At 42.6% G+C, this 26,415-nt stretch overlaps 1 protein-coding gene across 2 annotated transcripts in view; it reads left to right on the top strand.

Moving 5' to 3' along the window:
- gse1b (Gse1 coiled-coil protein b) overlaps positions 1-26,415 on the top strand; it is a 188,789-nt gene that overhangs the window by 137,538 nt on the left and 24,836 nt on the right. For both annotated transcript variants that reach the window (XM_088992632.1, XM_088992631.1), the window contains exon 3: positions 23,753-23,950. In XM_088992632.1, coding sequence (XP_088848758.1) covers positions 23,753-23,950 — 198 coding nt within the window. The remainder of the gene's footprint in view (positions 1-23,752; positions 23,951-26,415) is intronic.

The following is a 26,415-nucleotide window of genomic DNA, read 5'->3' as shown; positions in this document are numbered from 1 at the left end:
TCTGTCCATTGATGAAGCCTCGTCCCTTCATTTTTCTCTTGATTGCTTCTTTGAAACTTGGCTATATTTGTGTGTTTTCCACCTTGACTGGGCCACGTATGTTCCTTCTCTGCTTGCTGCCTCGCTGCCACAGCTTTACTTGCGATTGAAGGTTTCAGTATACAAAATGTAAATTATCTTTTCTTTTCTTTTTTCTTCAGACAATAATACTCATCTGATATAGCATCAAAACAGCTTGAAGGCTCTTTCCTTAGATATTTTCACAGAGTTTCTTGCTCCGCGGTAAAATGAATTAAGGTCTCATATCTCGTATTCCAAAGTTTTGCTCCCAGATCAAAGCAAAAAAAAAAAAAAAAAACAATGGCCAATGTTCGTATATTGAAAAACTGTATCCTGGTGGAGTTCTTTTTTTAACATAATTGAATTTAACATAATCCTCTAATGTACAAGCAACGAATGTACTGCAATGTGCTCTGAATGAACTCAAGAAGCATATGTTCCATTCAAACATTCAATACTCACACTTGCACACGTGTGTACTCTATGGTGTTAATACCAAACAAACATACCACCCACACAGCCCTTAAATGAAAATGCAATGAATCATATGTGAGAGTGAGCCTTACAAATATACGGCATATACGGACAAAAGTATTGAGACGCAACCCTGAGTTCATCACAATATGCCTTGATGAATTTGAACTTTGACTTTAAATCCATCATTCCCATGTACTTCTTTTACCATACGACCCAACTAAGCATGTCATGTGTTCCTTTTCATAGACGTTTTAACCAATATAGTGAGTTGCAAATGCTTGGCCGAGTCCTTGTGTACAAAGGAATGGTGATGAACCTGATGAAATTTGTCTGTGTTCTGGACGTGACCACCACATTAATGTAGCACTAATGCAACATTCTGTGATCTGCATTTTAATAAGCACCACACTCCCTTTTCACTAATATAGTCTGCTGTTACGATATGTGACACAGAGTACAAATCAAAATAAAGACACTGGAAATTGGATTAAAGATGCATACAGTATCATCACTGCATATAATGTATGCGTCATTTGTTTAAAGGTATGTAAAGTATGTTTTCATGACAAATACATGATAAAAATGTCTATCCATCCTTTTCACTGGTCAGTCACTATCAGAGATGGAACAATGTTCTCCATATATCACAATTAAAATAGTCCTTGACACTTGTTCCATTGAAACAAAGTCCTCATCACCCTTCACCTTCACAGCCAACACATGCAAGTGTAGCTCTGGCTCATCAGATAAACATGGCCACTTCAAAGCGGCTTAGTGTCTGCCAACAGGCCTGATAGAAGTTGAGGCCGTGTGATGCTGGAAACAATCACAGAGGTTTATTCCTGACTGCTATTAATTGACAAATTACCTATAAGGTGGTTTTGTCAGTTGTAAAAAGGGTGTGTGGAGACACAGTGTAGGAGATAATTGTTTAGTTGTGTGTCGCAGCTTGAAAAAAAGTGAGCTGAGAAAGCAGAGGAGGGCCTTGTTCATTAGGTTAAATGCTGTAAATAACATCAGAGGGTGCCGCTAAATGGAAATCAATGCAATTACCCTATTAGCATGGGCTTGAACTCACACTGGCTCATCCACACACACCCCTTCCACTTTGTCTGGTAACTGCAGCATATTTGCTGCATTCATGCTACATTGTTCTGTGTGGCAAACCAGCCAGGCAACGCGCAGTTGCACGCTAGTAATTTTGATAGCTAATCAGCCAAATGGGCATGCGAGGAGGTCGACTTTTCCTCCTTTTTGATTGAATTTGCATAACCCTCCACACTCCTCATCAGCTCAATTTGTAGTTTGCCCATGGTTTCCATGTTAACCTATTCACTGCCAGATGATAGGCAAAAATGTGTCTACTCCAGTGCCAAGGTTTTTGTCATTTACACTCAAATTGCAGGACCCACAGAAGATTTAGTTTTCGGATTAGATAAACATTCAATGCAGCATAAGAAACCCTAGACTCTCTTTGTTTATCAGGAAAAAAAAAATGTTTATGTCAATTTTATTTGGCTCTCGAGTTATCTGCAATGGAAATGGGGGCGGCTGTACAAAAGGCAAATGCTTCGCCCTTGTGGGAGGGAAAAACATTGCCAGAGATCTGACCGGAGCTTGATTCGCACCCCCCCAAGAAAAAACCAAACCTGAACAAATTTGGGAATGGTGCTCCACTTCATGCTTTTTCAATTCCCGAATAAATTGTGAAATGGCAGTGAATGAGTTAAACATGTGTTGTCATATGTTCATACTCACAGTATATGCTGTACATATACTACATATACTGTGTTTAGGTGTACATACACATAAATTTATCATCATCATAGATATTGTATATACAGTAAAGTCTCGTTATATCGATATCGGTTATATCGATAGTACTGCTTATTACGATACTATTTCTATGAACGCAAGGAGAAAATTTACATGCCGCAGGATCGGATATATTGATAGTCCGGTTATATCGATATTTTTTCCGACTCCCGAGAATATCGATATAACGAGACTTTACTGTATTATATACAGAGGTACGCAGTTTGATTCCGGAGGTTTTCATCGGGCACTCCGGTTTCCTCCCACTTTCCAAACATGTGCATGGTTGACTGATTGAGCACTCTAATTTCTACCTATATTGTTTATACATGTACCTATATACTGTACCTGTATATGTAAAGAGAGAGAAGGGGAGAGACTCATTTTTTTTTACCCTACACTGTAATTAATAACAGCAGACCTTAATATAATTATAATTTTAACCCGTTCTGTCTATTCTACGTTGATATATATTTGCATAGTTTCCGTTCTTGGTCTGCTCTTGATCATAATTGTGTGTATTTAACACATGTTTACATATATTTAAAGCCACTTATCAAGTTAGTACATATGCGAAAATAACAAAGAACTGAGAGAAACAGATCATTAAAAAAAGCAGGCAATCACATATGCTGTGTTGACTAATGTTCATTGACTTCATCTTGTTCTACCTATCTTGTTCTACCTATCTCTCTAATCATCTTTTCCTCATATTTAGCATACCTGTTTGCCTTATGCTTCACTTCCTGCATCTGAACAAAAACTGACAATAATGTGCTGTCCGAACTCATATTCAATCAGTGCTGATGCCGAAGCGTAAGACCATTGCTGTTATGTGCGCACAGATAAGAAATTAGGAGGGTCAAAAGCTGCTGCAGAGCTCTGAACGTCCACACTGACAGCTAACAATTAGGCTCCACTGACATGGCTAATAAAGGAGTGCATTTTGTGACGTTTGTCTCAGCAGAGAGGCTGGAATTCTGAATCCATTTGAATAATTGAAAAATGCTATGGCATACTTTTTAATAGTCCCTACATCATTTTGGTTTGTGGGAAAGAAAAGTGTTGGTATCATGCATGGACATTCGTGCAAGCTGGTGCATATGTAAATATATTATCATCTTCTATCTCACAAACACACCACACATTTTGAAAGGTGGAGGGTGTGTGGTGCTCGTGTGCCTGTTTTTCCAGATCAATGATGTGCGGGTGGGTGATCGATGTGAGGACTTAACAGAGTGGAGAGAGCTAATGGGCAGGTCAGTGGCTCAGACGCATCATGGCTCCCCCCAGCCTATTACCACCATGTCTGTGAATAGGCCTCGCCACACTCCCCCTATCGCACACACGCACATGCGCGCAGAAGGGTAGACAGGAGGGAACAGAGCCAAACACGTTCAATCCATACATCTCCTCCCTACTCCTTTCTTTTAGCATACATCCACATCCCCATCTCAAGATCTTCCTTTCCTCCCCTTTTATTCCCCTACCCTACTTTCTTTCACCGTACATCCTACATCTGTATGTCTTTAAAGGGTAGATAAGAAGCATATTTACAGTGATGTCAAGTAGATTTAAAGCAGATTATTGCACAAGACTTCACTGAATTCCAGATATGTGCTCAAAGACAGCCATTCTTCACAGAGGTAAACGACAATAAAAGGGTTTCCATTCTACAGTCACTTCCTTGTTTAACCTGTCACTCTGCCTAGCTCCCCCCTGCTGTTGGTTCAAATTCTCATCAGCATGTTAATTACCTCTATTAGCTGCCACGGATGAGAGTGGTGCACACACAGTGGCCTAGCCAGTCACCCAGCCGTAGCCATGCAAATCTTCATTTACACGTGTACATAAAAGCCACAGCCTGTATGAAGTACTCTGAAGATAACACTATTTCGATTGACAGTGTCTGGGAGGTGTTAATTTTCCAATGTTTGTTATGGCAGTTGTTGTACAATCTAGAACTGTGATGAATCATAATGAAAAAAGATGAAATTTAGTACCTTAACCAAAATATTAAAAATATTTTTCAGAATGATTCAACTAGTGGCGGACCATCAAGGTCTGCAAAGCCTTCTCTGCTGGCCTAAAAATATCTGAATCACAGACTGATGTTAATTAGATTTTGTCCATGATTTCTTATTAAATAATTCCAAATTATCTTTCAGCTTCCTTTCTTTACTTTTCCCATATTGCCCTGCTTTCAGACGTGTGTTTTCGTATTTAAGCATTTAACCAATTATGTTTCAGCCATCATTTGTTTCCAGGATCAAAAATCTACCTGGACACCTTCACAATCAGTTTTGCAGGCCCTGTCGCATCAAATGTGTCGATCAAACTGTTCCTCTCAACAATCAGATTTCGAGTTGGCAACCCAAAAGGAGTACTAACGTCTTCTTGAAGACGCTGGTGCATGTCAGAGTTTTCGTAAGCTATGACGAGCTAGTCACTAGCCAATTACAGTTTGCGAAAAGTGTTCTGATCACAAACCGCTCGACAAGAGCGTACTGGCCAGAGCTAGCACACTATCGGTAGCGAGCTGCATAAGCAAATATATTCTGTTGATTTAATAGCAGTTTTGTCAACCCACTGTTAAAGCCATTTTCAAGACAGACTTTTCAAGAAAAAAATGATATCATTAAGAAAGGTCGGTGAGTTATTTCCTGGCTAGTGGTAGCCTCTAGTGGACTTAGTAAATCACACCACACTTTTTCTGTCTGGATTGATTCAGACGTAGCACTACTGAAGGTCGAGTGATTAAATCCTTGGCCTGCCACTGAATTCAACAGTACTGCAAATTACAGCTACAATAATAAAAAAAAACATGTTAAATAAATACCTCAATGGCAGAGGCTTAATTACACGTATCCTTTTCAGTGCTAATCTACACATATTTTTTAAACACCTTTTTTGACATGAAATTATGTAGATCCTGCCGAATGGAGTGTCTAGTGAATCGTGTCCTCTTATTTGGATGTACAATAATACATAGAGTAGCTTGGGGAGAGCATATGCATGCTCAATATCTACAGGTGCTTAATGGTAATGAGTGTGACTTTTTTCATACACACTTCACATATCCTTTTTTGAGTCGGCCTCCCTGGTGAATGCAAAAAAAAGCTGCCACTTGTCATCCACACAATGGTGGTGGGGAGAAAGTTCAAGGAGGTGAAAGAGGCAACCTGGGTGAAACAAGGGGGCTATATCCAGGACAAATGGGTGTAAATGTAATAATTAGCACAATTTTTGCAGCCTCTACTCCTTCACTGGCTCTTACACAGCCAAGCCCTCTCTCTCTCCAGTGGCTGATAGACTATAATGAATGTAACAGCAGTCAGGTCCTTCAAAAGCCTCTCAAAAGCTTAAAGCCCCTTTATTAAATTAAGCAAACGATGCCTTAGGCCAGGTTTGTTGCGGGGGAGAGCACTGGCGGAGTCGGGGATGTGGCATCAAGGTTGCAAAGATAAAGAGGAATGTTAGCAGCGTGGATAGCCAGTAATCGTATTTGAGATATTTGAGATATTTGAGGTCTAAAGATGGTACAGTAGGAAAACACGTGGCAAAAACAATGGGGACACCAGAAAAATCTAATAAGACTTAAAATAATACTTTTACAGCGATATTGTATGAAAGAACATTTTTGTCAGAGAGGCATCACTGTAGCATGAGAGTGTACAAGAGGAACAACAACACGATCAGCAAAGGCTAATTACCAACATTGACTCAATGCTAACAGCGCGTTGGTGGTACATTCGGATAAAAAGGAGTGTAAAATTAAACACATTCAATAAAAGACATTTTAACACACGCCCATGTGACTAAATAAACAGACGGCATATCTGTCAGTGAGGAGAAAGCTGTCCAAACGGGAGTGTGTGCAGAGACACACATGAGGCAGATCAGAGGCGGAGGTCTCTGCGCCGTATCATGCCTGCTCCCAACTCTCACTGGCTGGCAGGTCAAATAGAGGTCAGGGACACATGAGGACTTGGATGAAAGACAAGACACACAGTCATTACCGCACACTGCACAAGTGCATCCATACACATATTCTCAAGTAAGGTCCTGACATCTAATACACTAATATTAGATTGGATCAGTGATCAGAGGAAGTGAAGTAAGTCGATTTTGCAGGTGCATGTGCTTAAATATTAATATCACTGCAGACTATTTCATGCCTACTCCCTAAAATTGAAAACACATAGCTATACTTTGTATTTATGACTTTGCCAAAAGAGTGAATCAGTATTTCTACTTTTCCAGACTTTTTTAACACAGCTATCTGTAATTATATGTATTCTATTAAGTCAAAGTATTTTTGCCACCCTTGAGTGGGGTGTCTTTGTTTTGCTTGATGCACCTTATAACAGGGGCCCCACAATATATAGCTAATTAATCCATTGCAATTTGTAAATTCCCCATCCTAACCACTTCTCAACAATTGTCTATTTAATCCAAATATATATTCTTAGCTTTGGAAAAACAGTCTATCTTTACTGTTTACAAGAGTGGGTTTGATTGTACAATCTGTGTAGCCTGTGCTATCGCGTCCACAGTTAAGCCCTTTGATGAACTCGTCAAACAATAGTTGGCAATAGTTTTGTGAATCTTGTCGTTGAAGACTTCACTGTGTGCGCTTGGTCAGTGGATGTCCCCTTGTGGACGACTATTGAATTGCCGCTTCTTCTTTTGATTATCTCATTGAATAGTCATCCTGTGCAACATAATCAATTATGCACCCTAATTAATTAACAATGCAAAATAGTAGTGTTCCGTACACCTGTGCTTACTTCAAATATAAATGGGATTTCCATTTTAATTCATATCTCATATTGGCCCCAGGCAGTCCAGTTATTTTAGTGTCCACATTGATATTTTGAGAGCTCGACATGATGAAATGAGAATTTGTGGGGTCCTTTCAATGCAGCCCAACACAATTTGAACACTGTGAGTGTTATTTGAATTGGTTGGAGCAAAACTTGCAGTTCATAAGAAGTAGGAATAGATTAATTCCACATAATTCAGTGTAGTCATGGGTTTTGTTGTCCAATGTTATGGAGGTATGATTAATGATATCTCTACTGAGTTTATTTTTTGGCTCTGTGATTGATTACCATTCCCAAAGTCAACATGGACAATAATGATCATGATCATCATCATAAACAATATTGTACTGTATATAATATATACACATTTTTGGCAACCATTCCAGTTTTTATGTCTTCATTTTCACACACACACACACACACACACACACACACACACACACACACACACACACACACACACACATATATATATATATATATATATATATATATATATATATATATATATATATATATATATATATATATATATATATATATATATATATATATATATATATATATATATATATCTCCATGGTGAGGCTCAGCCTGCTGCTGCCTCACCGCTCGTCTCTACTTCGCATTTGAACAGTAAATGTGAAAATTCAGCAATGTTGAAAAAAAATCCAAAAATTGTGAAGTTAAATGGAAAAGAACTTTAAAGTACAACTCACTAAATAAACATAACTTCTTCTTTTCCTTTCGGCTTTTCCCTTCAAGGGGTCGCCACAGCAAATCAGTGTCCTCCATCTTTAGAGGTTTGATCCGCATGGGTTTTTTTTGGCCAAGCTTTTACGTCGGATGCTCTTCCTGACACAACCCTCTGTATTTATCCGAGCTTGGGACCGGCACAAGAAGACTTATGTCCCTTTGTGGCTACAGAACAAGCAACTCGCTCAGTAAAAGACTCCCAAACACAAAATGCTCATCGGCACAGCAACATTGAAAGAAGCAAAATACTGTTTAATTAATTTTTTCATTTGATATTTCCTTGATGACAGGTGAGGCCGTGCCTCACCTGCCTCCCGTGACTGCACGTCACTGCTGTATCTGCTTCTTTTGGTCCCTGAATGTTTGCTCTTGGATGAAGTGAATCCGTTGAGGATGGTTGCAACTGTCTCATTTCCATTTGTCGGGTGGGGTCTGAAGGGGAAGGGGCTCAAGCGAGTTCAGTCGGCCACTGGAGGCGCGGCCGAGGAGGGGAGCAGGTGCTTATGCGCCCACCCCCTCCGGCTTGTCTGTCTGTCCAGCCCCCAGCCTGTGAGGAAGCCCCACCTCCCAGCTCCCGGCTCTCAGCAGCCGGCTACCTTCTCTTCTCCCCCAAGCTCCGTGCCGGAGCTTCCTGCGTGACAACAAAAGTACTCGACAGATGGACGTATCGTCGTTTTCTCCGCCGATGACGGCAGGACGTTCGTAATTTATTAAGTCTGGAATTTGTCCTTTCTCGCTTTTTTACGGTGAGTCTAAACCGAATGCTGTTGGGAAGCTTTTTAAGAGCGGCGGGCGGGGAGGGTTGTTTGTGTTCAGCAAATACACGACAAGGGGTTGAGAGGTAACCCCGGAGGACATCGAGCAAACGGCGGCTATCTTTTCGCCGCCTTCGGTCATTGTTCAAGCAGAGAACTCGCGCGGAAGGGAAAGCAAAAGCTAAGGTACATCTGCGACGTTTGAAGTATTCAGCCCTCGTTCTACCAAGATATCGTTCAGGCTTGCAGACAATTGTCTTTAGAAAGCAGATAAGCCTGAATGATTGACCCCCTCCAAGCACACCCATCAACTTCAACTTTCTGCAGCGCTCTTGTGATTATCATGCAAAAGAAGCAACCCTGACATTGTATATGAAAAGCTTTTCCTCAACACTCGCTAATACCAAAGCTGAAACCTCGTATTGTCTTGACGCATGCTGCGAGGGCCATTTGGTGCGCTCGAGTGAATGATGTGACCCTGTTTGTTGACGTATGTTTTGTATGTGCGCGTCTGTGCGCGCGTGGCAGGTGGACAGTGTTGAATCACTTCCCACGCACGCGCCTTCACTTCACTTGAGGCACGGGCACGCTCAACAGCTGCTTCTCGAAGCGCGCACATGCCTCTCCTCGTCCTGACACATCCACAGGCACCCCCCCCCCGCCCCCTTCCCGTGCAGTTGGCCAATGGAGATTTCACAAATGATCTGCTGCTGCTGCTACGTTTGTAGTGACTTTAAGTGTGTGCCATTGTGCAACGTTTTTAAATCAGGAAATTATATATGGTAGTACCTCAACCTACGAAATTAATTGGTTCTGGAAGAAATGTCGCTAGAAGAAAAATGTTAAGTTAACCAATGTATTCCATGTACAGTACTCAAATGCCCTAATCTGTTCCAAGATCATCCACTCAGGAAAAAAATATTTTATCAAGCATAAAGATGCATCAATATATGTAATACATACATGTTATAATTGAATTGAGCCCATATTCTCTCTCAGAAGTAATGCTTGCTTGGTGTTTTGTCAATAACTGATCCAAGGACTTTTGCTTTTGTCAGATTTTAACAATCATTTGAAAATATCCGAGGCAAACATAGTGAGCAATTGTCCAACTTGTGAACACTTTTTCTGGGTGATTCACATTTACGTACAACTATCGGAACACCTCATGGCCCAAGGTGCGAATGAAGAGGACGCTGTAAGACACATATCTATCGATCTACAGACTCATACGGCCGAGGTCATACGGTCATGAGATGCCGTGATGATGATCAATCATAGCCAATGGCAAAGAAACTTCAAGTGCGTTGCGTTCAGGAACCTATGAACTGCAACTAGTTGCCCATACTGTATTTTTACCTTTTGTATTTTGAAATGTATTTCTTAACAAGAGGCAATCATGTCGAGGTGTTTCGTAACGGGGACATTTCATATGAAGATATGTTTATAAGTAAAGTTCCACCATCAACACAATGCATGGTGTGTCAGAAATATTACTGGACTGTCGTCACAAAAGATACTTTTCAAATCAAAACTGGTTTTCCCGTTCAGTGTGGGTCAGAAAAACGTGCGGCTGGTTCCTTGTGCCAACACGCCTGCTCACAATGCCCCTAACATTCGGCAGTTCCTGGTCGAGAAGACCATTGCTGTGTTGGAACAATCTCCCTACTCACTCGACCTGGCTTCCTGTCATAAAAAAGTAAAAGAATCCGCCACATTTTGTGTGTTGCCCGAGGTTTTAAAACAGGTCGTCTTGATGACCCCATCAAGGAGAACTGTTTTAAAACCCTGGGCAAGATCAAGATGGCAGAGATGACGGAGCTATAAAGGATCCCTTAAATTTTCCGTGACTGCACTAAAGTGTGGTGTGGAAGGATGGTGAAGTTTGTTTGCCTGTGGGATTATCACTTTGAAACTTCTCGGTTGGATTTGAATTGTATCTTTTAGGAAACTGGTCTTGCAAATGTTCTGGTAAAATATTTGGTAAAGTATCTTACCTTAAGACTGTATAATGTACAGTATACAGTTTTACCTTTCTAATCTGTTGCTTGTTTGTTTAGTCTTTGTTGTTATTATTTTTGCCTTGTGTTAAGATCTCAACATTTGACATCTCTTCTGTGTCATCATAAAACAATACTGAGTCAGTAGATGCTGTATGTTTTTTTATTGTTTGAACTAAGTTTGATCGTTTTGTTTACAAAAAACAAGAACTGCTTTTTTTGTAAAGATCAGCTGACCACTGAATCAAGTACATATGCTGCTGTTGCTTCAAGTGCAGTGCCTTGTTGAAAGAGAGAGAGAGAGAGAGACAGACAGACAGACAGACAGACAGACAGACAGACAGAGAGACAGACGGGGAGAGGGAGAGAGAGGGGAGAGAAAGAGACATCCAAACAGAGAGAGGAGAGACACAGAGAGATTATGATCTGCTGGGAGAGAGACACTTCTTAGTCCGTCAGGCTGCATGTTCCCCCTGTGCCTGTGTGAGTTTTCTCAGGGTACTACAGTTTCCTCCCACATTCCAAAAGCATGCATAGCAGGTTGATAGGGTTCTCAAAATTGTCCCTATGTATGATTGTGATCATTGAAACAATGTTTGTGCCCTGTGACTGGGTGACATTCAGTTCAGGGTGTACACCGCCTCCTTCTCAAAGACAACTGAGATCGGCTGGAGAAAATGGCGCAAACTGAAATCTTTGGCTTTCACTTTGGTTAAGTAATTAATTTCACCCGAAATGCTCCTCATGACACTGAAACAGATTAATATGCACTTCACCTGGTTGCAATCATTATTAAGTGCATTTGAATGCACTGATTGACGATAGCAATAATAATGGACTTTAGTGACTTATTGAGGATTTATGCTCCCTTGTAACAGACAAATAGAATGTCTGACAGTAGAGCGCACAGCATTGCTGTAAGATAATTTATGAAAAGCTTAGAGTTGAAGCACTTTTCACTCGTGGCATGTCGTTTTAAAGTCATTGAATCATTTCCCGAAGTAATCTTGCCTTTAACCAGGTCGGGGCCTTTTGTGCAGTTTGTGGCCTTGCACTCGCCTGCTGTGTGGTGAGCTTCTGGGGTTTACATGGCAGCTGTGTTCAGGAGTGCTGGTGACAGTTTGTCTGTGGTGACAGCACCTGGCCCTGTTTATAGAGTGATTAGCACAGTCCCGAGCAGCTCCCTTTACTGTTTACACAAGAAGCCGTGGTGTTAAAGGTGACTGACCCACTTTGCATTTCCTTATCAACAGCATCAATTGATCGCTTTGAATAGCATTGACTGTAGAGCCACAGAGGAATTTTGCATGGGTTTGCATAGTTCCTCAAAAGAGAAGATAGGACTGTACACTATGTATTTTACTGGAAGTGGCTTAGATTTGACTAGCATTACAGAACAATATCCTGAGATGGTATGCAGATGATGGTGCACGCAAACCACTCTCTTTGTGTGACAGAGCAGGGTTACGATGTGGTGGAGAAGCCGCTATAGGATGTTCAGGAAATGATGGTTTTACTTGGCCAGCATGCACAGCTTTTTTTCTCTCATGTCACCACTTCTTCTCTCGAGAAGTTTTTCTTTGGTTATGTCTGGGATTTTGTGGCAATTTATATGTATGTGGATTCACCCTTTTGCATTTGAGATTAGGGGGTGTAAGAGAAAATGCTAGTAAAGTTTAAGAAATAAAACAAAACAACAAATTCCACCATATGCTGACCAGTTGTCACAGTTTACAAGAGAAGACATTTCAATCCTGCTTCCTACTGATTTGATGGGGGAGAAGTATGACCAAAAAAAAAGTGGTCAGCGACAGCATACTATCGCATGCTTAGCTTTTTTTATTGAAATCTATTCCTTCACACTGTGAGACAATCGCAAAACTCTGAGGCGTATCAGCACCTACCCAGTGGTAATGTCGGTTGCGCTTTGTTGAGATTGCACGCAGTAAAATTTACCTTAAACCTGCCAAACCGTTCATCTTTTATTAGTCATTCTCCCCATGACTTCCCACTGTTCGGTGGTCCAAAAAAAACTCCACAATACCTGGTACATAAAAATAGCCACACTATTCACTCATTCACTGCCAGACGTGCAAAAATGTGTCAGGGTTTTTGTTGTTGTCACTCGAATTACGGGACCCACCGAATATTGAGTTCTAGGACTACATAAACACACAATGCAGCGTAAGAAACCAAAGGTGTCAAAGTCAAGGCCAGGGGACCAAATCCGGCCCGCCACATCATTTTTTGGGCCTGTGAAAGCAAATCAAACTTGCTAAAATCCTAACCAAAATTTCATATACAGTAAAGTTTCGTTATATCGATATCGGATATATCGATAGTCTCGGTTATATCGATACTATTTCTATGCACGCAAGGAGAAAATTACATGCGCGCGCGCAGGGTCGGATATATCGATAGTCCCGGTTATATCGATATTTTTCGGACTCCCGAGAATATCGATATAACGAGACTTTACTGTATTTGGATGTAAACCACACTATTGACCACGGATTTGAAAACTAGTTATTCATTATTTTTTGTGCGCTCTCTATGTATATGTGGAGGGGATTAAACATTCTAATGGCTTCCTCAAATTCATAACGGCCCTTGAGAGGAAACCATAACTACAATGTGGCCCGCGTCAAAAAATAACTTTGACACCGCTGCCTTAGACTCTCTTCTTTCATCAGAAAAAAGAGTCCATTCCTAAATTATATGAGTCTGGAAGTTGATGCGCTTGAAATGAGGGTGGCTGTCCAAAATACAATGCAATACATACAGTACATATTGGTCAGCGCTTTAACAACAGCTGAAGCTGGAACAAAGCGGTAACATGGATAAAAGAGAAATGCTGCCCCCTTGTGGAAGGGAAAAATATTGCCAGAGGTCTAGCCAGCGCTTTATCGGCACCCAAGCAAGAAAAAACAAAACCTGAACTAATTGGGGAATGGTGCTCTATGTCATAATTTCAATCCTCAAATACATTTGTGAATGGAAGTGAATGAGTTAATGAAGATTGAGATGAAAATATGTAATCATAAAAAAAGTGGGCCTTTGCCAAACTTTATTACTGACCAGAAACAGTCAAAAATACACAGCACATACAAAATGTTCAGCGTAAGGTAAACCTACAATATGTTGCCTGATTAATACTTTGCTCACACATTTTCTCAAGGTCATCCATGATTAGTTGTCATCTGATTTCTGATGTTGACAGTAAGTGGTGATGTCACCGCCCATGTGGTGGACAAAAACAGGTGGACGAGTTCAGGCACAAATAACACTCGAAAAACATTCTGGGGGTTGACTTCACCCTTAAGTGTGGTTAGAAGATTTTGATTCTGTTTAGCCACATTGGATAAGAGCACTTGGATAGGCACAACCAAATAGCACACCAGGAACTTAATTACAAAACAAAAGCAGGCTTCTTTGTGACTCCCTCTACTGTCCTCCATCACGGTGATGTGTCCTTGTGTCACCCCACCCCACCGAATGAAGCTCAGTCAACCCTATGTGGGCAGGGTCTAGCTGATACATGCTCGCAATGCTGTGTCGCTTTAATTTGCTTTTCACTTCACACGCACGCACACACACACACACACACACACACACACACACACACACACACACACACACACACACACACACACACACACACACACACACACACACACACACACACACACACACACACAGCACATTCAGACACATTGTATTACTATACAGTGAGACCTCAACTTACGAACTTAATTTGTTCCCATACAGAGTGTGTAAGGCGAAAAGTGTGCATCTCAAAAACATTAAAATGGGAATAATCCGTTCCCGGGTTTCCATAAAATATACTTTTCAACTAAATAAGCCTTAAAACTACACACAACCTACCTTATCCTACGTGTAATAAATGTGCAATTGTATTGTAATGAAAGAAATACACTGCATTGTATCATAAAGTCACTTTATTTACATTTGTGATGGCCATTGATGGCTTGATGGAATGGTGTTGGAGGTCGAAGGTCAAAGGGACTTGCTGTTTGGAAAGAGAGGCACATTACATGAGGACTGTAATTAAAGAAATAAACTGTGCTGTAAAATAAAGTTTTATTTACCTTTTTGATGGTCGTTGATGGCTTATGGAAGGTGAGTCACCTTCCATAAGGAGTGTTGGGAACTTAACCTCTGGTGTGGCTTCTCTTTGCTTCTTTGGAGACTCCTCATCATTTTTGCTAATTAAAAAAAACCTCTTAATTGACACCTGTTGCTTTCTGACTTGTAAGGTCTTATGAAGTTGAGGCATCACATTATCGTTCATCATGTTGATGATTGTCATAGCCACAGTCTTTTCTGGATTAAACTGTTCGGTAAAAGCCTGCACATCATTCCACTTTGCCAACATTGCCTTTATGAGCTCAATTGATGCTGCAGCCATCTCCTCCTCGCCTTCAGATGTTCTCGAACAATCCGTTGCCGGCTTTAAAATCCTCAATAAGCGCCGAACTTCCAGGTTGGCGCATGGTGATATCGGCGTGAATTAGCCGTGCTTTCTCGCATAAAATGGCTTTACTCACGCTGTCGCCGGATAGCTGCTTTTCGTTAATCCAAATTAACAGAAGTTTTTCAACCTCTTCTATTGCCCCAGACTGTTGCTTTGACAGCACAGAAACACCTTTAGCAACACACACACCTTTAATGGCTTTTTTCTTGTGAAGGATGGTAGCAATGGTGGACTTAACATAGCCGTGCTCGGCCACTAAATCACACAAACGCACACCTTGTTCGTGTTTTTCAATTATCTCCTTCTTCTCAGCGACGGTCATTTTATTTTGTTTCTTCTTGGGCTGAACACGAGCCTGTGGTGTTTTTTTCAGTCCCATCATAGTAAAATTATCAGCAAAAAGCTCCAAGGAGGCGATCGACGTGTGCATTCAATGAGAGGGGGTGTGGAAAGTAGCGCCGGCTGGAGCGCTGTTCGGTCATGTGCTTCCGCCGAAGATCACTCCGCCAGCCGTGGTGGGTGTTTATTATGAAAATAGTGCTTATTATAAGGTTTGATTTTCATAAATTTTACGTTCTTAAGACGAAAAGTTTGGAATATAAGGTGTTTGTAAGTTGAGGTCTCACTGTATTACTATACATTGTCTTACTGCTATTCCGAGGTCAATTTTAAAGTATTTTTTAACCCCACTTCCCCCAAGTATTCCCAGAAAGTAGTATGTCTTCCTTATATACAGTCGAATTCTTGAACATTTTTTTCAGTTGGACGTAATTTTACTTGACTGGTAATCAACCTTACTTCCTTGCCACTTCAAACGGTCTCAAAACCAGTTTGACTCACTGTCATCAAATCACATTAAGAGAACAAATGCATACCGCACATTTGTATGGAATAATTGTCGTTTTCTTGAGTGACATTGGTTCCATTCACGCCACCAGACCTTTAGATACTTGTAGATATTGCATTTTCGTTTGCGTTAGCCGGCATTCGCCGCGGCCGTTGTCGCCGACGCTGATAAGCTGCGACTAAACAAACAAGGCAGGCAATATGAGCACACTAGATAAGGGGAGTGATACACACTCAGCACTGACCATGCTTGACTACCTGCCTACGCCTCTTTCTCATTCACCATTATTGATGTGAGTGTGCTCAAAACACGTAGCACTTGTGTATATACGTGTGTACGTGTCTGCCTTATTTTTAAACTTTATGTCTGTGTAACCCAACATTGCAATATAGGCTATTCTTTTAAAAAAAGGCCTTTACGGCTGCTACAACACCATCATCGCTCCTTCCCCTTGTTCCGTGTCTGCCACTATCTCTCTCCAACATGGTTTATGTTTGCCTCTTGAAACATGGCACCTACACCCCTCCCCTTTGTGACATCAGCGCAATCAGCTGATTGTCATATTGTGTGTTTTGCTCAACTCCTGCACAGAGCTTTCTGTGTTGTCCGTGTTGCCTTACTTGTGTTATCTGGCTGCTGTTTGCACAGGTAGAGCTGCTCTTTTACTTACCAGAATCCCTCTTCATATTTATGCTGTAGACTGGCGATAATGTGGCCCTTCATTCCATTTCTCAATGATTCTATCATGTGTCGCAATTCATAGATGCATGAAGGTCACTGTATAAAATCCAGTAGCTGGTTCTATACATTTAAATAAATATATTTTCTATGAAAGACTTTCTGCACTTTTATCACAATCTGATGAGCATTGCAGTGCACATAGAAATATGTGCCCTTATACTAAATGTGTATTTTTTCCAATTAGTTTCAAGGGGAATGTGTTCACTTTCTGTTGTTTATTACATGGAAGTCCTTCATTTGTGCAAATGCGGTTAACGCATTTCACATCGTTATTCATGTCATATCATCAGAAGTTGGATAAAGACGTTTTCTAAACAGGAAAGGATAGATTCATTTGGTACAGTATTTGGCATTTGGTGAAGCCAAATGACATTCACATTCATGTTACTGTCTTACAAAGTTTCACTTCATTGCTGCCCTTGTGTGTTTGCATGTGTGTGTGTGTTTTTTTAAACCAAAAACTTCCACACATCTGCCTTCAAGCTTGAGCTCGCTGATTTACGTGATTTTGTGACTGTGTGACAAAATCTTACACGACTTGAGAAGTCACATGAATATATGGAAAAGATCAGTTAAAAGGACCGATTTTGTGCTTTTGGAGTTCACATGTTTAATAACTATCCCGCTTTGCGCACTGCCACCTTGCCCTGTTTCATTGTAGCAGGTGTTTAAGAGACAAGGTCAGGATCGCCCGAGTCACGACTGAACTCGAGTCACGACTGAACTCCCGAGCTGCTCTCGCCCGAACAGCTGGGCTGATGCTGAAGTTGGCGCCCTCATTAGGAAAGCAGCGAGGGGCTGCGTCCCCCTCAGCAGAAGCTGCTGAGAGAGCGCAACCACACAGACAGCCGTTTGACTCCTGGGGCATGGACCATGTGAGCCAGAGAAGACAGAAGGCTCTAATGTGCGGCTGGTCCTGGCTGTGTGTGTTTGTGTGTGGATAATCTATGTGTGCTTGCACCCTAAGCACCGTTGTCAAGCGTAACCAGACTGTGCTGTCACGCGCCCGCACTGGTGTCTCCGAGAACACAGCCACCCACTTCTCAGATGACACACACACTAACCTCGACCACAGCCAGCATGTAATTAACAGACAGGGGAAATGGTGCTGTCAGGGTGGCTAAGTCGCTATGCAGGGAGGAGGAGAGAAAATCATCTGAGCTCGTGCTTCCCCTCCAGACACAGCCTCTCTCTGGATGTGTTTCTCCGGATAAAGGGAGGGGAAGTAGACAAAAGGGAAGTGATGCCGGCTGCTCTTTTGAAATGGCCGCTTTTGTTACGAGCCACAAACGTGCAGGTTGAGGTGGCGATGATGTGCAGTGTGACTAGAGGAGCCGAAGAGAAGTAGGAGGTGAGGGATGAATAATGAGAATGCACACACTCGCATGCTCTTAAAGCTTCCTGTGTATTGCTTTTGTGCTGTACATGTTTATGTGTGTGCACGTGCGTGCGAGCGTGCGTGCACGTGCACTTAAGACAGTGAGAAAGTGAGGTCAGAGTGAGAAGTACTGTGTTCTCCGCTGTTGCTGCATAATGGAGGCCCGCTGTATAATGATAGCCCTCACAGGCAACGCTTGTTGGCTCCCTTCCCGATTCTTTGCTCCTCCCCTCCTTGTTTCTCACCCTGACGATTTGTCTTCCTTCTCGCGTTTCAGCTCGGTAGCCACAAAGCTATTGTTGAAGGATTTCCTTGATATGATGTCTTGGCCTTTGCCTTGAGGCAAATTAGGTGATGTGCACGCGCTCTGACATGAGCTTGCAGGGGTGTGTGTGTGTGTGTGTGTGTGTGTGTGTGTGTGTGTGTGTGTGTGTGTGTGTGTGTGTGTGTGTGTGTGTGTGTGTGTGTGTGTGTGTGCGTGCGTGCGTGCGTGTGTGTGTGTGTGTGTGTGTGTGTGTGTGTGTGTGTGTGTGTGTGCGTGTGCGTGTGTGTGTGTGTGTGTGTGTGAAAACGCACAAGCAGACACATCCGTTTTTTTTAACGCTCAAGGGTAGATTGCCCTGACATTACATCTTTGAAGTCAAACAAACCTGGAACCACCGGAGCAGGTTTATCCTGCTGCCCTGTGGCTGAGTCGGTGAGTGGGTGAGTGACTGAGTGACTGAGTGACTCAGTGACTGACTGAGCATCCAAAACTCTACATGTTTGCTACATTTCACATTTGTTGATTCTCCTATTAAAAATATGGTATAGTGTGACAAATTATATAATATGTCATTATCCAAATACTTGTTGCACTAACTGCAACTTTCCATACGTTTAACTGGTATCTGTAATTCAGAGGAAAGTAGTGCTTGTGATCACTTGTATTTCTCCACGGAATTTCAAAGTAAGAGTACTCCGACATGCCCCCCGCACCCCTCGGATGGTCTTGTCAGCACAGCTAGCAAGACTATCAGCCAGAGCGGGTGACATTTCTCATCACACTAACTCTAAAATCCCTCCCGTATGAGAAGCTGTGCGACTTAACGCCGGCTAATTTCACCACGATAGGACGTCGAACCAGCCCTCAAATGGAAGTTGGCACTCCCCCAGATTCAGTCATGTCGATTATTTTTTTATAGTTAATGTCAAAAAGTGCACGCTGATCACCAGAATAATTGGATATTAATAAAAGTCCTCAGTGTATCATTTTCATTCCACCCGTGTCGTTAAAGCTCATCTACAAACAATGAAGAGTTGGCAAATTTCTTGTATGAACCGCAGGTGCTCGTAGTCAAACCCTTCAAGCAGGTTTCTGGAAGAACCAGTACAGTGCACAGAGTGTATTTGCTCTGTTAGTACAATGAGAAAAGTCAACAAACAGCAAGATTGTTGAATGTACGTGGGTTCCGTTTAGCTAACTTATTCGTCAAATGTGCCATATCAGTGAATTACAGCCAGCATGAATTGTTGGCCAGTACTAGAAGGTTGCTCAAATAATAGTATGGCAAGCTTATTAAAAGAAGCATCTGCTATCCCTCGATGTGAGTGACGCTTTTGCAATTATCACATGTGGTCCACTTCGAACCCCGCTTTGTTCAACTTGATGTAGACAAGCTAGTAGATGGATCAGTCCCATGGGCTACCACTGCTAGTTTTAACAAGCTGATAGGAAAACCCCTTCCTGGTTAAAGATTAACCGCTCACCAAAGCTGCCACTGCATTATCTCCCCACTGGCCGGGGCACACGGGAGCCAAGAGGATTTATTTTGTCAGTGTATCCGTGTGAGTGACTGCGTTACTGAGTGAGAGAGTGAATAACACAGACAGAAAGAGATCTAAATTTGATCCATTAAAAGGTGGAAGGAACTGGTTGTTTAAGTGATCAAGTTTTGTCTGTGGGGTGTTTATTCTGTGCATTTACAGTGTGCCATTTAGCAGTCAATCTGTTCAGAGCCCGGGCGAGCACGTTTGTGGTTTGTTGTAATCGGCATTCTGTTTTCCAGATCTTTTGTTTTACTTTCCCCGGGGGCGAAACAGCACGAGGAAGCTCAGTATGTAAAACTGATTCCTTTTAACAACACGGTTGTTAGTGCAACTGTTGAACGATGATGCCATTGCCAAAACATTGTGCCTTCATATCTCTGAAGAGTTTCAAGCAAAAACGGTATTGTCAGGACAGTACATCAGTTTCTCACCTCCTCTGTAGCATGTGGTTGGATTTAAAACACGAGACTGTGCCACTTAACTAACTGGGAGATGACGCCATCTACTGGATATTTCTCAAGCCGCCAATTGCCTTGTAAGATTGACCCAAAGGCTGGCTCGCTGAGTGCCATAATCCTCTTTGCTGCGAATGCTTTTTATCACGCACTGTTGTCTTGTTAAATAAATCTCATGTTCAATCTTTGTTTTCACTTATACTTCCTTTTGAACAGACAACTTCTGGTATACTCGGTCTTGCAAAACAGTCAAAAAAGGAGTATTGCTCCCAATAATGGAGGAGAAACTGAAATGTCCAAAATTTCTTATACTAAATATTGAAGCACAGGAGACTAATGGTCACATCAGCCAATTTCATTAAGTAGTCTGTCACACTCAAATCATTTTACTCGCATGATGCAGTTGTGACAGGTTGCACCTAACTTGCCTGACACAATCTGGGTCAGATCTTTGATGGCGGTAGCCTCATGATAAGAGTGAGCTGAGGTGTATGATGATATGAGGGATAGCGCACCAGCATGTCCTGAAGAACAGAACGATGCTTTGTCAAAGGGTGGCCTTTGGCTCCTTGCTCACGACCGTGTAGCTGTGCCCCCAAGGTAATCCCTTTCCGCTGTCGTCTCTCTAGTCTGGCTGCTGCCTCGCTCTTCCGAGAAAAGAGAAGTGGCAGCTGGAAGCCACTAAAAAATATGACCCATTCACACCCCTGCAGTGAGAGCAGGACAGACAGAGCGGAAGCCATGCTTTTACTTATCCAATACACTCCGCTGCTCTCACCCTGATAGCCCCTGGTCGAAGATAAATATGCCATTCTCAGTTTGGGGTGGACTAGTTTCCTTTTGTGTGAGTATGTGTTTCCGTTGTTGTTGCAAATGACAAAATAGCAATGGCAAACCAAGTATGCCTATAAAGTCAATTGAGCTTAGCTCATTGTGGGCAATGTTCCCAACACCATGGTTCCTTGATGCTCGAGGACATGTCACAGGCCACAACATGTCTTTCCGTCTCAAAGAGTGAAGGGGAATTTACCAAACCTTTGTGTTTCCAATTGCGTCAATACAGGCACACACACATTTAGCTCATACACACACGCCAAAGAGGTCAGGCGTGGCGAACGGCTGAGCATGTCTCCCCCTCCCCCAGCTCGTCTTGGCAAGCCTTGCATGCCAGTGTCTGTTATCTACAAATGGTTAAGGAATTATATGTTGAGAGGGGTGGAGGAGGGAGAGTGTGAAGGTTTATGTGTGTGTTGGGGGGTGGCGGGTTTGAGGTCATGTGACATCGCAGCAGCTGCTAGGCTAAGAATTTCTGTTTTCCCACTCAGAGGGAGAGAGCAAGAACACAGAGGGGAGAGATAGGCAGCGCGTGTGGTGTGTTGCTTTGTTAGATAAGCTCCAAACGGTCTTTGTGAGAGGCAGCACCAGAGACAGCAAAGCAGGCGGGGAGGGAGAGCAGAGGAGCAGGCAGGCTAGAGGAGATAGATAGACGTGAGGGGAGCAAGAGAGGCAAGCAGGAAGATGGTGTGCGCCGTCTCAGTGGTCGCCGGTGCGCGCTGGTGTGGGCTGAATGTGAAGATGCAGATGTGGGAGATCCAGGAGAATCCATTCTTTTGTGCAGTAAGAAGCTACAACCTCATAGTCTGCTTGTCTGTTTGTTTTGGAAGGGAGGGGGGGTGATGAGTGGAGGTGACAGGAACCGCGGCCAGACCTCCGGATGTGTGTCTGTGTTTGTTTGTCAAGCTTTATGCTCGTCTGTCTCCTTTCACCATGTGGCTTGGTGTATGCGGTCCTCACGCAGCCTTCTGGCCTGATTGTGTCGATTTCTGAACCTTTATTAAATGGCTACTCAGGCTTTCGTTTACACTTTTAGCCCACTTCTCTTGCCTTTATGGAATTTCTATGCCAGGAAGGGGCTTCTCTAACTAGTATTACAGGATCGGGCAGTCTGTGTGTTCTCTCGTTTGCCCTGATCCCAATGGCGCAGTGTGTATTGTTCAGCCGGTAGTCATTCTTGACTCCATTATTAATTGTGCATTGGGTTCACACGGAGTGCACTAGGTGACTTGGGGTTACAGCCAGGACTATATGCGAGCTCTTGGGAATGCTGTTTTCTCTCTCTCTCTCTCTCTCTCTCTCTCTCTCTCTCTCTCTCTCTCTCTCTCTCTCTCTCTCTCTCTCTCTCTCTCTCTCTCACTCCGTCTCTCTCTCTCTTTCTCTCGTTCTCTCTCTCTATCATATATGTGAGTACACTGCTGTGTCTGCGGTGTGTATATGTCAGACACATGCAGGGTGCCGTGCTGTTCGGCTCCCGAGGGGACACAATCTATTTATAGCCCCCTCAAACAGTAAAGTAGGATATAAATCCCATTTAGACAATTGAGTTATTGACATTTGTTTTCCATGGCAGCGTGTCTTTATTTGGTGCTACTTTCATGAGCACACAAGTATGAAATATACATTGTCCTCTGAACTGCCCTTCATATGTGTGGGTCGCATGTGTGTGTGTGTGTGTGTGTGTGTGTGTGTGTGTGTGTGTGTGTGTGTGTGTGTGTGTGTGTGTGTGTGTGTGTGTGTGTGTGTGTGCGTGTGTGTGTGTGTGTGTGTGTGTGTGTTTGTGTGCGCGTGCGTGCCTGCGTGCGTGCGTGCATGCGTGTTGTCGGAGCATGTAAGGCTATCACACGCCCTTCTGGCATTTAGGGATTCCACTGACTGAGGGGCTGTCAACGCGGTGTCACCTTTCAATACACACATACAAGCACTCACAGGAAGGGAAGGAGCAACCTCCCACCCATTCTTCCCTTCCAACTGTCTTGGATGGGAAATCAACCTTTTATGTTTTGTTCCGAGAGGAAGTCCCATAAACACGTGAACTGTGATAACTTGCACGGTTAACACGCAAGTAACACAATCGCTTTGATTGCGTTAGAGCATATGCTGCTCCAACATTGGGTATTGTCTCACCTTTGACCTCAAGCAGACACGCAGCCAGACTTTTAGATTTTGGCTGTGGAAGGTCGACCTGGCCTCGTAACCTCCCACCCCTGACCCCAAGCCATACAATGAATGCCCCACTGCCCCTTACACCCACCAATCCCCATCCGCTCCAGCTGTCACCGAAACTCAGCACCGCACTGTCACTGCAGGAGAACAGCTTTATGTGTTGTTTTTTCCCCCCCTTCCATTTATATAGCCAGTGTTCAGTATATATTAATTTCACTAATGTAAGACCATGTAAATGAATAAACTTTGCTCATCATCTTAACATGATTTTTTTGGGGGGAAAATTCTCTAAATTGTTTCTTGATTAAAATTGCTCCATCCCTTTTGTTTATTTGCAGGTATGAGCCATGAGCCAAAGTCACCATCCTTAGGAATGATCTCCACGGCAACCCGTACAACGGCGACGGTCAGCCCTCTCACCCCGTCTCCTCTTAACGGCTCCATCGTAGCCAATGGAAGCCCAACTGCCCAGTCGGCTCATTCTGGATTCGCTGCAGCCCTCCGAAAACTGGCAAAACAGGCAGAAGAGCCACGAGGTAAAGTTGTGAGGCCAGCATTATGCCAGAGGCTCTTTCACAATTATCTGTTTGCTGTATTTGTGTATGAGAGCGTTTCATGGACCATTTGTGCAGCACAGAGCAATATTGCTGTATGAGGCAAGGCGCTGACTTACTTTGTCATTGACGATCCTTCAGGAACTGGGGTGAAGTGGCGCTACATAGTTGCGGCTACTGTCACTAACCCACCTTAGTGTTTCCAAATCTGTTTGTGTTTGCATGCTTAAGGCCAATTTCTTTATTTTTTTCTTTGGTCTGATAACACTGTGAGGCGAGAGAACAAAAATTTGCAACTGAATCCGATTGTTCTCGATTTATGAAATTGAATAAGCAAAACATCAAATCCTCAGATGGAACAGTTTATTCGAACATATGAACTTAAACTCGATTAAAGTGAATAAGAAACATTTATCCATCTAAAAGTAGTTGTTTTTTTATTTACTGAAAAGGGATGACTTCAAGGATTCTGGCCAATGCCAATAATAAACATTTTATCATGGAAGACACACAACTTGGAGAAACTCCATTGGTGGCTCGAAATATCCAAGGTTGTGAGCAAATAAAAGTCATTTTCAGGACATGGGGGTGAATACCGAATTCCACTTCAAGTCTAAGTGATCCTCAAAATTTACATGCTTGGACATTATATAGTGAACCAATGTTGTTTTGGTGAAACTATATCCTTACAATTGTGAAACTGTGTGTGTGTGTGTGTGTGTGTGTGTGTGTGTGTGTGTGTGTGTGTGTGTGTGTGTGTGTGTGTGTGTGTGTGTGTGTGTGTGTGTGTGTGTGTGTGTGTGTGTGCGTGCGTGTGTGTGCGCGTGTGCGTGTGTGCGCGCATGCTTGCGCTCATATTTACCTTTTGTAGAGAGACCCAGCGAGCCCAGTTGCTCACCCGTATTCCGGCTCTTAAAGGACAACCGACGTCTGCGGCCAAGTTGTGTCCACAAATGACTTCTCCTGAGCATATTTTACAAAGATTCCCCGCATATAGCTATATTTTACTTTTTAAGACTCACACTGAATATTCCGGTCTTGTTTTTGAGTTGGTGACGAGTCCTCACCGTACGTCACTGAAGGAACGCCCCTGACCAAAAAAGGACACATTTTAGCAGTCCTTCCATCACGTCAATGCATTTTGCTGTACTTTGGTCAGCCTGTGGAAACGGGCTTTGTCGCCATTTTCTGCCTTTTTTGTGTGCGACATTTCCCACCCCTGATGCCTCAAAATGACACGGAATAAATTATTTAATCAATTGCAAACATGTATGCTTTCTTCTTCAGAACTATTTGAATCATATTCATAACTGGATGAGTAACAAGAAAGCATATTCTCCGAATCTGAAGCCATTGTTTTGATTCTCCAGCAAGGCAAGACGTCTTGGGGTGACATCACGAACAAGGGGGTGGGACCTTCTGAAACTGGCCACTTCCGGGTTCATTTTTTTGCAGATTTTGGACACTTTAAGTCATTATTATTGGTGTTTTGCACTTGACTAAAAATATCATACTGCGTGTTTTGGGTATTTTAGCTGCTATAACATGTTCTGATGTCAGTTAAGAAACAAAAAAGTGATGTTGGTTGTCCTTTAAATCTGCACCATGGCTGTCCCCAGACCCTTTGCTCCCCTGCAACTGATTTATTAAGTGCAGATAGCAAGCAGACTCTACTCTCATCACCTCCCTCGTGATCCTTCTCTCCTTCATCTCATTTTATGCCCTCAAACCTGTATTCGTGCTCTGCTGCTTCTCTCTCCGAAAGAAACATTTCTTTTCAGCAGCCATTATTGCCATCTCTCTCTTTTTTTTGGTCTGGGACTTTTTTTTTATTCTCATCACTATTTCTTGCTTTTTCATATTTTTCCCATCCCACTGCCAGATGAGAATATGTGAATGCCAGTCGAAGGGGTTTCTTCTTTGTCTTTGTTCTAGAAAAGGTCACCAGATAATTGCTGATAAATCCCAAGCCCTGATTTTATTAAAATCACAAAAAAGCCAGTTTGCTATTTTTGTGGGCTGCTGACTGTGCTATCTGTCTAGTCTAGGATGTGATGTGTATGCCAGTCAGCCTTTGGGGCATGAGGGGCATCCCCATTGCGATTCCGAGCCATGACCCTAGGGCAGTTAGAGCCGTGTCAGCCCTAGAACTCCCACCACATTATTCTTTAGCCTTTATCAGAATCAGAATCAGAATCATCTTTATTGCCAAGTATGTAGGACACACAAGGAATTTGTTTCCGGTAGAACACGCTGCACTAGTATCGTTGTCAAAAAAACTGAGTGGCACTATACAGTTCCATTTTGGCTACTGTTGAAAGAGTTCAAAGAGTTAATGGCTTGGGGGAAGAAGCTGTTTATGTATGTATAGGTAACATACCCCAACAGTCCCATACATGCAGGTAGATGTCTTTGCAATCTTCTAAGCATGAGCCGCCTTCACTCAC

The sequence above is a fragment of the Hippocampus bargibanti genome, linkage group LG03, assembly GCF_051943395.1.
Source record: "Hippocampus bargibanti isolate YZ-2025 linkage group LG03, ASM5194339v1, whole genome shotgun sequence".
Lineage (NCBI taxonomy): Eukaryota > Metazoa > Chordata > Actinopteri > Syngnathiformes > Syngnathidae > Hippocampus > Hippocampus bargibanti.
This window is presented reverse-complemented; position numbering and strand designations above follow the sequence as displayed.